Genomic DNA, 12857 nt, shown 5'->3' with positions numbered 1-12857 from the left:
GCAGGGCAGGGGAAAAGCTTCAGGCAGAAGTGAAAGGGCCAGGGCTAGTCTCTCCCATCAGGCAATTCAAACATTGCCCAAGAAGCCATCTTAAAAAAAATCTTTGTTACAGTTATTTGACTATGGCCTGCATTGGCACCACTGGCACTCTGTTCCCTCCTGATTCACTTTGTTGCAAGCCATCTATAAACTAAGGTTGCTTGTAAGGCCAAAGCCAGGAAAGAGGTGGCTGAGGACACTTTGATTGTGGTGTCACCACAATCACTGATATAGAATGACCTATCAGATGAACTTTTTTTCCGAAGCCTTCTGGAAATATTCAGATTGAGTAGTCTCTGAAGGCAGACTCTTGGAACAGACCCCTCATGTAGAGAGGAGATATCCCTCATATTGAATTAAGGTAGTGGTTAGTCCATGGCAGGGGTCGGCAACTTATGGCTCATGAGCCAAATATGGCTCTCTAGGGAGCCAGATATGGCTCTTCTGGAGCCCCAACTCAGCCCCCCCCTTTCCCACGAGCACCATTTCAGGAGGGTAGGGGGGCAGCACCTGTAGGGTTGCCAGGTGTCCGGGACTGACCCGGACAGTCCGGTATTTTCACCTCCTGTCTGGTAAAAAAAAAAATCAGAACATATCAGACATGTAAAATGTCTGGTATTTTCTTTTTTCCCTGTCAGGAGGCAAAAATATCAGACACCTGGCAACCATACCACACTCAGCAACCAGGCCCAGCCCCTGGCCCACCCACTCCCCCAGCTCCCGGACCCCCCTGCACCTTACCTGGTTCCGCAGGGGAGCTTTCTTCCCGCACAGAGTAAGAAAACAAGATGGCTGCCAGCAAAAAAAAAACAAACCCACAACCCGAAGGCCTTAAAGGGGCCATGCTGGTTTGTTTGGGGGTTTTTTTCCCCTTCAATAACTTTGGTCTCCCCCCCTCCTTTTTTTTTCTTCAACAGGGTTTGGATTTTTTTCGGAGGGGGAGGGAGGCAGGAGAGGGTGTTTGGTATTTTTGGTTAAACTATCTGGCAACCCTAAGCACCTGTGTGCTCGGGGACACAGCTAGCTTTTCATCCCATTCTCTGGACACTAAAGGGAAAGTACTTGCAATCCCTTCACCAGCCAGGTGTGAGAGGCAGGCATGGATTGGAAGCACTTTCCCCTCACTCCTTTAGCATCTGGGGAATGGAGTGAAAAGCTAAAACTGGGCACCCTGTTGCCCCCTCCCAAAATGGCACCCTTGCTCTTGCTCCCCTTGCAGCAAGGAGCCGTGCTGGTGCTACAGCCTTACTGCCCCCCTGCGCAAGACTGGAGCTTCAGCGCCAGCTTCCGGGGAGAGGACCGGGGGGGGGGGGGGCCACACTGCTCTTTTTCGTCCCTCTGGGAAACACTTTCCTGGAAGCTTCCCCTGCGAATCCTGCCTGGAAGCTTCCGGGGAATGGAAGCGGCAGGAGGCATGTTACATGCAAGTAAGTGCCCCTCATGCCCAGACTCCCACCTCCTCACTCACCTCTCCAGCCAGACAGCACCTGCCCCCTGGCCAAAATCCTCCCAACCCCTAACCCCCTGGCCAGACACCCAATCCCTTCTCCCTATCCCTGGGCCAGAATCCCCCCTACTTCCCTCTGCCCCCTGGCCAGGATCCTCTCTTCCCCCTGACCAGACACCCTCTGCCCCCTGTCCAGCTGGCCAGAATCCCACCTGCCCCCAGCCAGGGCAGCCTGCTCCCAGCCCACTCCTGCCCCATGGCCAAGCATGCTGCCCACTGGCCGGACTTCGTATCTTCTCCCGCCCATATCTTGCACTCCCATCCCTATCCCATTTACTGGTAGCCCTGTCCTGCACACTTATCCCTCATTTTTGGCCCCACCCTAGAGCCTGGGGGTGAGCCACAAAATCCACTAACCACAGATCCCCAGAAGAGTTAATCTGGCTTGAGGCCTTGAACCTCAGTCTTCCCTTTTCCCCCACTATGGCACTGGAGCACCAGGGGAGTGAGGTGTTCCCGTTAGGGGTCACATCAGTGAGGATGGGGGGGGAGGGGGTTGGTGTTTTGTGGGGTTTTTGTTTTCTTTTTTGCTTCTCACTTGTGTGGTCTCCGACTGATTTTTTGGGGGGGGAGGGTCAGTGGCCCCCAACCCAAAAAAGGTTCCCCACTCCTGCCATAAATCAAGACAATGTTGAAACCTTTTCTGCTGGACATATTTTACTTTATTTACAAATAAAGCCTGGCCCAAAAAAACCCCATTTGGGTCCCAGACCCCATCTGGCTGCGGCATTATAGCCCTCCTACACCCCCACACACATCAACCCTGAGTCCATCATACACCTGAGTACCCTGCCCTGAGTCCCTCATATACCCACATCCCCAGACTCCTGCCATAACACTCCTGCATTTCCACACAACCCATCCTTGTGCCCTGGGCCCTTGTACACCGCAACCCAGTTTCCTGCACCCGCACCTCACTAGCCCCCTCCCATAAGATTGACAGAAGATAGCCTGAATGCATGCAGGAAGTTGGATTTGACCAGTTATGATGTAAACTACAAAGAAATGTGTGAAAAGATGCAGGAGCAGAAGTCCCATTAAATAAAGTCTGTGAGTACAATGTTTCATTTATGCAATTATTAATTATTATGTCATTTAATTATATTATGTTGTATATTTTCAGTCATGCAAATATGCATTCTTATATGGCTCTTTGTTCACCACTTGTTCTGAATTTTCATGTAGTCTGACTCTTTGGTTTGAAAAGGTTGCCAACCCCTGGTCCATGACATGAGTTTCCAAATTCCATAAGGCCAATCTAAAAGCTAGCAGTTACTCTGTGGTTAGCAGCATATAGAATAAGAAGTATTGTGACAGAGGAGCAACACACACAATCACAGACATTAGTCAAGCTTCTGTTGGTTCAGGATTGTTCCCTACAGTGTATATGTGTGCCAGTGAGGCGGCACTTGTTTGCTAAAGGAACTCATGTGTAGATGTAAGCTGATTATAAAATAGCTAATGTCAATATTTTGGAATTTCTGTATTATTCGTTCTGCTTTGCTGTGTGGTCCGCATTAGGAAGAAGCTTCATGCTCCCAATTCACATAGTAGCATCAGAAATGTTAGTCATCCTGAGCTGATCAATATTTCAAAATGAAAATTGCAATGTGTGCATAAGAAAAAGACTGCTGGTATATTAGAGTCAGAATTAGGAATTGAATTTGTTTTCATTTTTCAGTCTCTGTTAATTGTGACACATCAGAATCCTCAAATATGACGAGTCTTTATACCAGTATGTTTTCCCACTACCATACTGTTTCCCAGGAAAAGTATAGAGAAGCTTGTGTAATGTAAGCTGTCTGTATTTTCACAAAGGAAAATGGGACATTACCCAGGGCAGGACAGAGGCCCCTCACTTCCCTTCCCCACACAAGGCTGGCCCAAACCCTCCCTGTCTCCTGCCCTCACCGGGCCCACCTGAGGCCCCCCTCTGCCCTGTTCATGGGACTGGGGTCACTGCTCACCCAGGCCCTACCCTCTCTCGCCCCATAGAGCTGACATCGCTGTTTGCCCATGCCCTGCCTGTCCCTCACCTGAGCCTTGCCCTGCCCCCTGCATGGGCCTCCTCACTCCCCTCCACCAAAGCATACCAAAAGTGGGCATTTGTCCTGGTTGCTCTTGCCAGTTAATCAAGTTGGCAAGAGCAAAGGGGACAAATGCCCAGTTTTGCCCAAAAGGTCTGGAAAGCCAAAACAGGGCTTAAAAAAGCAACTGTCCCTGCCAAAACAGGACGTGTGGTCACCCTATGTAATGTGTGAAGCAGAATGTGTAAGTGTATACATCAGAATATACAGATATGTGAATGGCTTTATCAAAGAGTCCTCTAGTGGAGGTGAGAAGCAAGTTACTGACAAAATAAAGCTGCAGGTTTATGCCTATTTATGTTGTGTTTTGGTTCTACTGTTGTACATACTGAATAAACTGGAGTGGTAATGCACAAGATTCCAATATAGAATATTTTAATCAGTGGGTTTTCTTTGTGCACTACAGAGCTCCTTCCTACTACAGTGAGGCTCTGGAAAATTATACTGAGATTTTAAGAAATGTCATGTTTAAAAAAAATACTAAAGATCATAAACACAGTAAGTGAACTCTAATTATGAAGCTTGTCATCTGATTGTTTTGGTCTGTCTGCTGAGACTGCCAACAAGGTGGCTAATTAGTATCTAATATAGTGGGTTTTGTGAGATGGCTATCTATCCATAAGGTACAGAACTAACTTAGCTAATTATTTATAGGCTGGACTAGCTGTCGGATACTAATAACATTTGATTATTACTCATCTAAATTGAATATAAAGAAATGACTGTAATCTATTACCCTCCATTAGAGCCACCCAGTCTCCTAGAGAGAAGGCAAAAAAGAGGGGACATGCTAAAAGTATGCAATAAATGGTAGAGAGATGGTTGATCTGGAACTTCAGTTCTCTTTGTATTGTACCTCAAGAGGACTTTTAGTTAAATTAAAAGGTAGCAAAACTACAATTGATCACCATTACTCCAGTTCTTTCTCAGTCACCTGTGTCTTGAGATTGAGAGTCACAATGTCAGTTTACTAGCTGACCCAGCCTGCTACTCTTCTGTTTTATTTGTCTTCAATGCTTGGGCCAGAAGGCAAATCTAAATTTGTATCACCCCAGCAAGACTACACTTCTGATATCTCCATGCCTAGCTCATGTCTGCCTACACCCACAATAAGCACAACCTGTCCAAGCAGGTGTCAGTACCTCTGAGGTCCTCGACTGCCTCAGGTAATGGAATGATCCCCCGAAGGTCTGTGTGGAAATTCTATTTGCATGTCCTTCCCCCAAAAAAGACCCACTCCCCCACCTCCACCCCGCCTGAGGTGCTTATTTCCAGGATTTCAGAGCCCAAGGCAAATGGACCCCGCCAACAAATGTCTTTCCATATGAGCATTCTCAGTCTCGAAGCAATCCGTTATGCTTGCTGCAACATCTATTCAACATCAGGGGCCTTTCAGACTAATGGTAGACAACTGGACTGCAATATATTATATAAATCACCAAAGTGGAGCTTTATGTACAGAGTCCATAAAATTATTGAATTGGTGTGTAAGAACTATAGAAAACTATAGCAGACTGCCTGAGATGCCTTTTCCACCTCTTTACCACCATTCAGTGTGAAGTGCTGGCCCTGCTGCTCAAGGAAAGGACATGGTCAGAACTTGCTAAGAGATGCCATCTTTGTGCTGGGGTCACGTGTCCCGTGACCTTTTGTAATCAGTGCATGGGTGCACTTTTTAATTCTGTGTGATGACTGGTAGGTAGGAGATGTTGTGACCTCCTGCAGTTTGCAACAGCATCTTAGCATCTCTAGTGTTCAACTTTATAAAGAGTATACATCAAGATAGATGGTTTAGAACTTGAAAGTTATTTTAATCCATATCACTGAGATTTGAAAATGAAAGTTGTATATTTAACAATAAATGTTTGTTTTTTCAAAAAGTAACATCAGATTGAGAAGGGATTGGTTAGATAGGTTATTAAGGAGCCTTCCATTACTCAGCCTCATTTATAATATTTTCACCATTAAATACAATATATTCCTGATTCTGCATCATTTCAATTTCCAGTTCAGCATAGGATGCAAAATATTTGTCTATCTGAAGGGCTTATTGCCTGAATCTGTGCCAACTCTAGTGTATGTTATGTCAGGGGACAGCCCTACTTTCCCTGGGTTGATTGTGGAGAACAACTAATGAAAAAACTTGAAAAATTGGGATGACTGTAGATAATGTACTTTGTACCAAGAAAAGGGATAACTCTCACCTTTTTTATCTTTGTGGATGGATTATTGCTCATGACAATGGGAGACTATTAGCAAGGAATAGAACCTGGCAAAGTGTAGCCCAGCATTGTGCAAACTTCCCACAAACAACTATTGCAATGCTCTTAAATCATAACCTGATGCTCATTTTTTGTTTTTCCAGTTCCCAAGCCCTTTATGCTGCTCCGCCAATACATCTCAGTTGTGAGTTGTAGCACCCTCCACTGCTCCAGTCCTACTCATTCTTACACCTCTACCACTGATTCTCAGTAACCTCTTGGTCAGAACTGTATCAAATTATGTAGTATTTGTTTGATTAGATCATTTGCTCATGAGTAAACTTGGCCTATCTACTTAAGAAGAATGTGCAATCTTATGAAAGAAAACAGAACAGTGTAACTCTACTGCAGAAAAAGCAAACATTTTTCTGGCATGTATTAGCAGGCATATTGTGAGCAAGACATTACAAGTAATTCTTGCACTCTGTGCTGATTAGGCTTCAACTGGAGTATTGTCTTCATTTCTTGGCACCACATTTCAGGAAAGATGTGGACAAATTGGAGAAAGTCCAGAAAAGAGCAGTGAAAACTTTAAAGTTTCAGAGGGGTAGCCATGTATGTCCGTTTCAGCAAAAAAAAAAACAAAAAAAAAACAAAAAACAAGGAGTCCTGTGCACTTTAAAGACAAATATATTTGGGCATAAGCTTTAGTGGGCTGGGAGCCCACTTTGTAAGAGTCATGAAGTGGAAACTTCCATTTGGGAGGGATATATCATGATTAAGGAAATCATCTGCAAATACTTGGAAGATGATAAGGTGACAGGGAACAGCCAGCATGGATTTGTAAAGAACAAATCATGTCAAACCAACCTGATAGCTTTCTTGGATAGGATAACGAGCCTTGTGGATAAGGGAGAAGCGGTGGACGTGGTATGCCTAGACTTTAGTAAGGCATTTCATACGGTCTCTCATGATATACTTATCAATAAACTAGGCAAATATAACTTAGATGGGGCTACTATAAGGTGGGTGCATAACTGGCTGGATAACCGTTCCCAGAGAGTAGTTATTAATGGTTCACAATCCTGCTGGAAATGTATAACAAATGGTGTTCCGCAGGGGTCTGTTTTGGGACCGGTTCCGTTCAATATCTTCATCAGCGATTTAGATATTGGCATTGAAAGTACGCTTATTAAGTTTGCAGATATCAAGTTAGGAGGGGTTGCAACTGCTTTGGAGGATAAGGTCATAGTTCAAAATGATCTAGACAAACTGGAGAAATGGTCTGAGGTAAACAGGATGAAGTTTAATAAGGACAAATGCAAAGTGCTCCACTTAGGAAGGAACAACAGTTTCACACATACAGAATGGGAAGCAACTGTCTTGGAAGGAGTACAGCAGAAAGAGATCTAGGGGTTATAGTGGACCACAAGCTAAATATGAGTCAACAGTGTGACACTGTTGCAAAAAAAGCAAACATGATTCTAGGATGCATTAACAGGTGAGTTGTGAGCAAGACACGAGAAATCATTCTTTCACTCTACTCTGAGCTGGTTAGGCCTCAGTTGGAATATCGGGTCCAGTTCTAAGCACCACATTTCAAGAAAGATGTGGAGAAATTGGAGAAGGTCCAGAGAAGAGCAAAAAGAATGATTAAAGGTCTAGAGAACATAACCTATGAAGGAAGACTGAAAGAATTGGGTTTGTTTAGTTTAGAAAAGAGAAGATTGAAGGGGGACATGATAGCAGTTCTCAGGTATCTAAAAGGATGTCATAAGGAGGAGGGAGAAAACATGTTCTTCCTGGCCTCTGAGGATAGAACAAGAAGCAATGGGCTTAAACTGCAGCAAGGGAGGTTTAGGTTGGACATTAGGAAAAAGTTCCTAACTGTCAGATTGGTTAAACACTGGAATAAATTACCTAGGGAAGTTGTGGAATCTCCATTTCTGGAGATATTTAAGAGTAGGTTAGATAAATGTCTTTCAAGGATGGTCTAGAAAGTATTGGGTCCTGCCATAAGGGCAGGAGACTGGACTCCCTTCCAGTCCTAGTATTCTATGATAAAATGATAATGAAAAAATGATTAAAGGTCTAGAAAACATGACCTATGAGGGAAGATTGAAGAAAATGAGTTTGTTTAGCCTAGAGAAGAGAAGATTAAGAGGGATATGACAGCTCAGTATCCTGTCATCCGTTTTTAAATACCTAAAAGGTTGTTGCAAGGAAGAAAAAATGTTATCCTTAATCTCTGAGAATAGGATAAGAAGCAATAGGCTTAAATTACAGCAATGACAATTTTGGTTGTACATTAGGAAAAATTCCTAAAATGTCACGGTGATTTAGCACGGTAAATTACCTAAAGAGGTTGTGGAATCTCTATCATTAGAGATGTTTAAATGAAAGTTAGGGTACGTCTAGACTACATGCCTCTGTCACCAGAGGCATGTAGATTAGGCTACCAGACATAGTAAAATGAAGTGGTGATTTAAATAATCGCTGCTTCATTTAAATTTACATGGCTGCCGCGCTGAGCCGACAAACAGCTGATCAGCTGTTTGTCGGCTCAGCGCGGCAGCCATGTAAATTTAAATGAAGCAGCGATTATTTAAATCACCACTTCATTTTACTATGTCTGGTAGCCTAATCTACATGCCTCTGGCGACAGGCATGTAGTCTAGACGTACCCTCAGACAAACACCTGTCAAGGATGGTCTAGATCAGCTGTGGCCAACCCGCAACTCGTGAGCCGCATGTGGCTCTTCCCCTCCCCCGAAAGTGCAGCTCACGAAGCTGCCCCTGCGCCCCAGAAAATGGCTCCCGGCTCCCTGTGTAGGGTAGCTGTCTAGCGTGGCCATTCAAAATGATGTCTTCAAGATGGTGGCGACCCATCTTGGGTCTGATGTGGCCAAAATGCCTTTAACTGCGTTTCTTAAAGGGCAGTCCTCCTTTTTTCTCTCTCTTTCAACCCTGGGGGGTGGCTGCTTCTTTTTTTTTTTTTTTCCCTACTTGACCTAACGCAGCTGGGGCATCTTTTTTTGTATTATTATTTTGCTCCACAACTTTTTCCCCCTGGCTCTTTGCACTATATGCACAACTATTTTGGCTCTTTGCCTGTAACGGGTTGGCCACTCCTGTTCTAGATAATACTTAGTTCTGCCATGAGAAGTGGGGAATGGACTAGACCAGTAGTTGTCAACGAAAAGTATTCATATCCCTGGGAGTACACAGAGGTCTCATCAGCTCATCTAGATATTTGTCTAGTTTTATAACAGACTAACTAAAAAGCCCTAGTGATGTTGGAACAAATTAAAATTTCATACAGACCAAATGAAAATGTAAGCAATTTTTCAGTAATAGTGTGTTGTCACAGTTTTCTATTTTTATGTCTGATTGTATAAGCAATTAGCTTTTAAGGGAGGTGAAACTTTGGTTATGCAAGTCAGCTCAGATTCTTGAAAAAAGGTATAATAGTCTGGAAAGGTTGAGAACCCCTGAACTAGATGACCACTCGAAGTCCCTTTCACTCCTACAATTGTATGGTTACCTAATATATATAAAAACATAAGAACAGCCATACTTGGTGAGACCAAAGGTCTGTCTAGCTCAGTATCCTGTCATCCGACAGTGGCCAATGCCAGATACCCCAGAGGAAGTGAGCAAAACAGGTAATCATCAAGTGATCCCTCTCCTGTCACCCATTTCCAACCTCCGACAAACAGAGGCTAGAACACCATTCTTACCTATTCTGTAAGTACTGATGGACCTAACCTCCATGAATTTATCTAGCTCCTTTTTGAGCCCTGTTAAAGTCCTGGTTTTCACACCTGTGGAACTCTGGCAAGGAGTTCCACAGGTTGACTGCGCTGCATGAAGAAAAACTTCCTTTTGTTTGTTTTAAACCAGCTATCTACTAATTTCATTTGGTGACCCTTAGTTCTTAGGTTAGGGGAACAATAATTTTACCTTAATCACCTTTACCATACCTCTCATGATTTTATAGACATCTATCATATCCCCCTTAGTCTCCTCTTTTCTATACTAAAAAGTCCCAGTCATTTTAATCTCTCTTCATATGGCACCTGTTCCAAACCCCTAATAATTTTTGTTGCCCTTTTCTAAATCTTTTCCAATGCCAGTATATCTTTTTTGAGATGAGATGACCACATCTATACATAGTATTCAAGATGTGGGAGTACTATGGATTTATATAGAGACAATAAGATACTCTCTGTCTTATTCTCTATACCTTTTTAAATGATTCCTAACATTCGGTTTGCTTTTTTGACTGCTGCTGCACATTGAGTGGATGTTTTCAGAAAACTATCCACAGTGACTCCAAGATCTCTCTCTTGAGTGGTTATAGCTAAATTAGTTCCCATCATTTTTGTATGCATAGTTGGGATTATTTTTTCCGCGTGCATTACTTTGCATTTATCAACATTAAAATTAATTTGCCATTTTGTTGCCCAATCACCTAGTTTTGTGAGATCCTTATATTTTTATGCAAATATATATTTATGTTTTACTTTATGCTGTACCTAAAATATTTATCTTGCTATTAATCTTTCATTTGATTTTCTTGCAGCCCAGATGACTTACTGAATGCACTGAATGAGGGTATCAGCCGTGCAGACGTTATCATCACATCAGGAGGCGTGTCCATGGGTGAAAAGGTATAAGCTGAAGCATGAATGATTCATCAGACATGAAGTCAGGAGTTCCTGATGGCAACTCCAAATGTAGTCATGATTATTATCAAAGGACCCCAATTCCCTGAACCTAGGGATAGTGGATTAATTATACAAGTAATCTTTGATACTGTCCTTATGATTTTGTTTCTGTGCTATCATGGTTTTATGATATCGCTGGGAACAATCTAAGCATTCCTCACCCATCTTTTTGCAAGTTACTCCTTTCTAGTACTAGAAATTCCCCACTAGTTTATAACACTTTAAACAGGGCTTCCATGTACACTAGACTTTAATAAACATCTTTGATGCAGTAAGCACTGTAAACAACTTTTTTTTTTAATTTAAACAGGACTATCTTAAACAGGTGCTGGACATTGACCTTCATGCACAGATTCACTTTGGCAGAGTTTTTATGAAACCAGGGTAAGAAATATGTTTTTAATTTTGTAGCCCTGATGGAGTTTACCTGGTGCTACACATGGTTTTTGTCCTGTTTTGGTAGAGATGTTATTTTAAAACCTAATAAAAACCACTGGATAATTGTATATGGGAAAAGAAATAGTAGCAACCCTAATTAAATCATTCTTACCATTGCTAGTGAATTCAACTGGAATTGAAAGCTTACTATTGATTAACAATAGAAATTGCTATGTTGGAAATCACAGAAAAAAATTAATATTCAAAAACGTTCAGTGCTCTGAATATGTTGCCAGGCTCAGACACAAACTTTGCTATGAAAACTGAGAAATGGAACTCCATTCTAGTTGTTATGTTCATTAAACGTTTCACATCCCTTCAAAATTCACATGACCCATATAGATACAAAAAAAGAGTTTTTAAATAAGAGAAGGCTGGAGTAGAAATCTTGGTTGCAATGCTCCTTGTCTAAAGGAATTCTGAAGTGATACAGGATGTTTTACATGCTTGTTTTACATATAAGCACGTAGAGTATACTACTAATGCAGATGTTCAAAAAAATAAAAAACAGATATGAAAAGGAGAAAATACCTATTGTAGCAACAGGATTCTTTCTAAATAAAATGAAGACATTTGACAAGTCCTTAACCCTTGGAACACTAAGCAGGTCCCAAGTGGATGACACCTGGTAACTCAATGTTTTAATAATCTGGGAGTGATAATTGTGGTCAGCTTTAGTATTCTACCAGCTGGGTCATTTGAGATTGGCTGCCTGGAGACTCAAGGAATTGAGACAATTGTCAGCAGGAAGAGAGGTCCAAGGAGGAAAGTGGAAGTTGTATGGTTAAAGTAATCAGTCCTTTATTGGGATGTCTATGGGCCAATACAGTATGAATAAGTATTAATGATTCTAAAGCAATTTGGGCAGAAAGGGTATCATGCAGTCAGGAATCTGGCGAGGAGAAATGCTTACTAGACAGAAGGATCAACATGTGGGGAACAGGTTAAAATGATTGTTGGGAGAGAGGGAAGGATGAGGACAAGGAGATGAATGTAATCAATTTAAGCTCTTCAGCACAATTTAATAAGCACTATGCTCACAGTGCTCTAAGTTTTAAAAAACAGTGACAATAAAGGAGACAAAGCAAATTTCAGATTATGAAAGGAATGGAAGGTAATCTATACATTAAAATAGTGCAGCCGGGCTAGACCCGAATTCAGTGTATTTATTAAACATTTTTTTCTCCCCAGATTGCCAACAACATTTGCAACTTTGGATATTGATGGCGTACGAAAAATAATCTTTGCACTGCCAGGTAAGATATTTTGTGATGTTTTTTGTTAACGTCCATAGCTACAAAGAGATATAAAACAAAACAAGAATGCCTCACGAAGATCAGAGGTCTGGCACTTGATCCTCTATAATTCTTGAGATTTTCTCACCAATTTTTATTCAGAAAAGGGTTTATTTGAGGGTATGCCAGAGAGTTCTTAGGCCTGAGCATGTGATGGAGCACAAGACCAGAGACTTCCTTTGTGTTTGTAAAGAAAATTGTGCAGTTGCCCTTGCCTCTTACTTTCCTCTTCCTCCCAATAGATATTCCCTGAAGGAATTACCCATGTTAGTTAAATTAAAGAATCTGATGTACCAGACATAAACTAGCAGTTTAGACAAAAACTAGCAGTCCCAGAAAATGTCATAAAAGTGTACTCTTGCTTGTCAAACTCATACTGTGACAAGGTACATGAGGCACTGGGGCTCTTGTGCGTTTCAAAGCCATGGAGCCCAGGGTCAGCGGAGGACTTACAGTCCCCTGCTGACCTCGGGCTCCATGCTATGGGCTCCCCTGCCCCTTTGACTCATGCAGAGACGGCAGTTTCAAAGGAGCAGCCACCACACAGCTGATCAGTTTCA

The 12857-nt window shown here is 42.3% G+C and overlaps 1 protein-coding gene across 19 annotated transcripts in view; it reads left to right on the top strand.

Moving 5' to 3' along the window:
* Nucleotides 1-12857, top strand: part of GPHN (gephyrin) — a 527119-nt gene that overhangs the window by 505714 nt on the left and 8548 nt on the right. For all 19 annotated transcript variants that reach the window (XM_089778535.1, XM_075927413.2, XM_075927415.2 and 16 more), the window contains 3 exons: nucleotides 10420-10507; nucleotides 10875-10948; nucleotides 12194-12258. In XM_089778535.1, the coding sequence (XP_089634661.1) occupies nucleotides 10420-10507; nucleotides 10875-10948; nucleotides 12194-12258 (227 nt within the window). The remainder of the gene's footprint in view (nucleotides 1-10419; nucleotides 10508-10874; nucleotides 10949-12193; nucleotides 12259-12857) is intronic.

Source organism: Pelodiscus sinensis, chromosome 5, assembly GCF_052426305.1.
Source record: "Pelodiscus sinensis isolate ZL-2025 chromosome 5, ASM5242630v1, whole genome shotgun sequence".
In the NCBI taxonomy this organism is placed as follows: domain Eukaryota; kingdom Metazoa; phylum Chordata; order Testudines; family Trionychidae; genus Pelodiscus; species Pelodiscus sinensis.
This window is presented reverse-complemented; position numbering and strand designations above follow the sequence as displayed.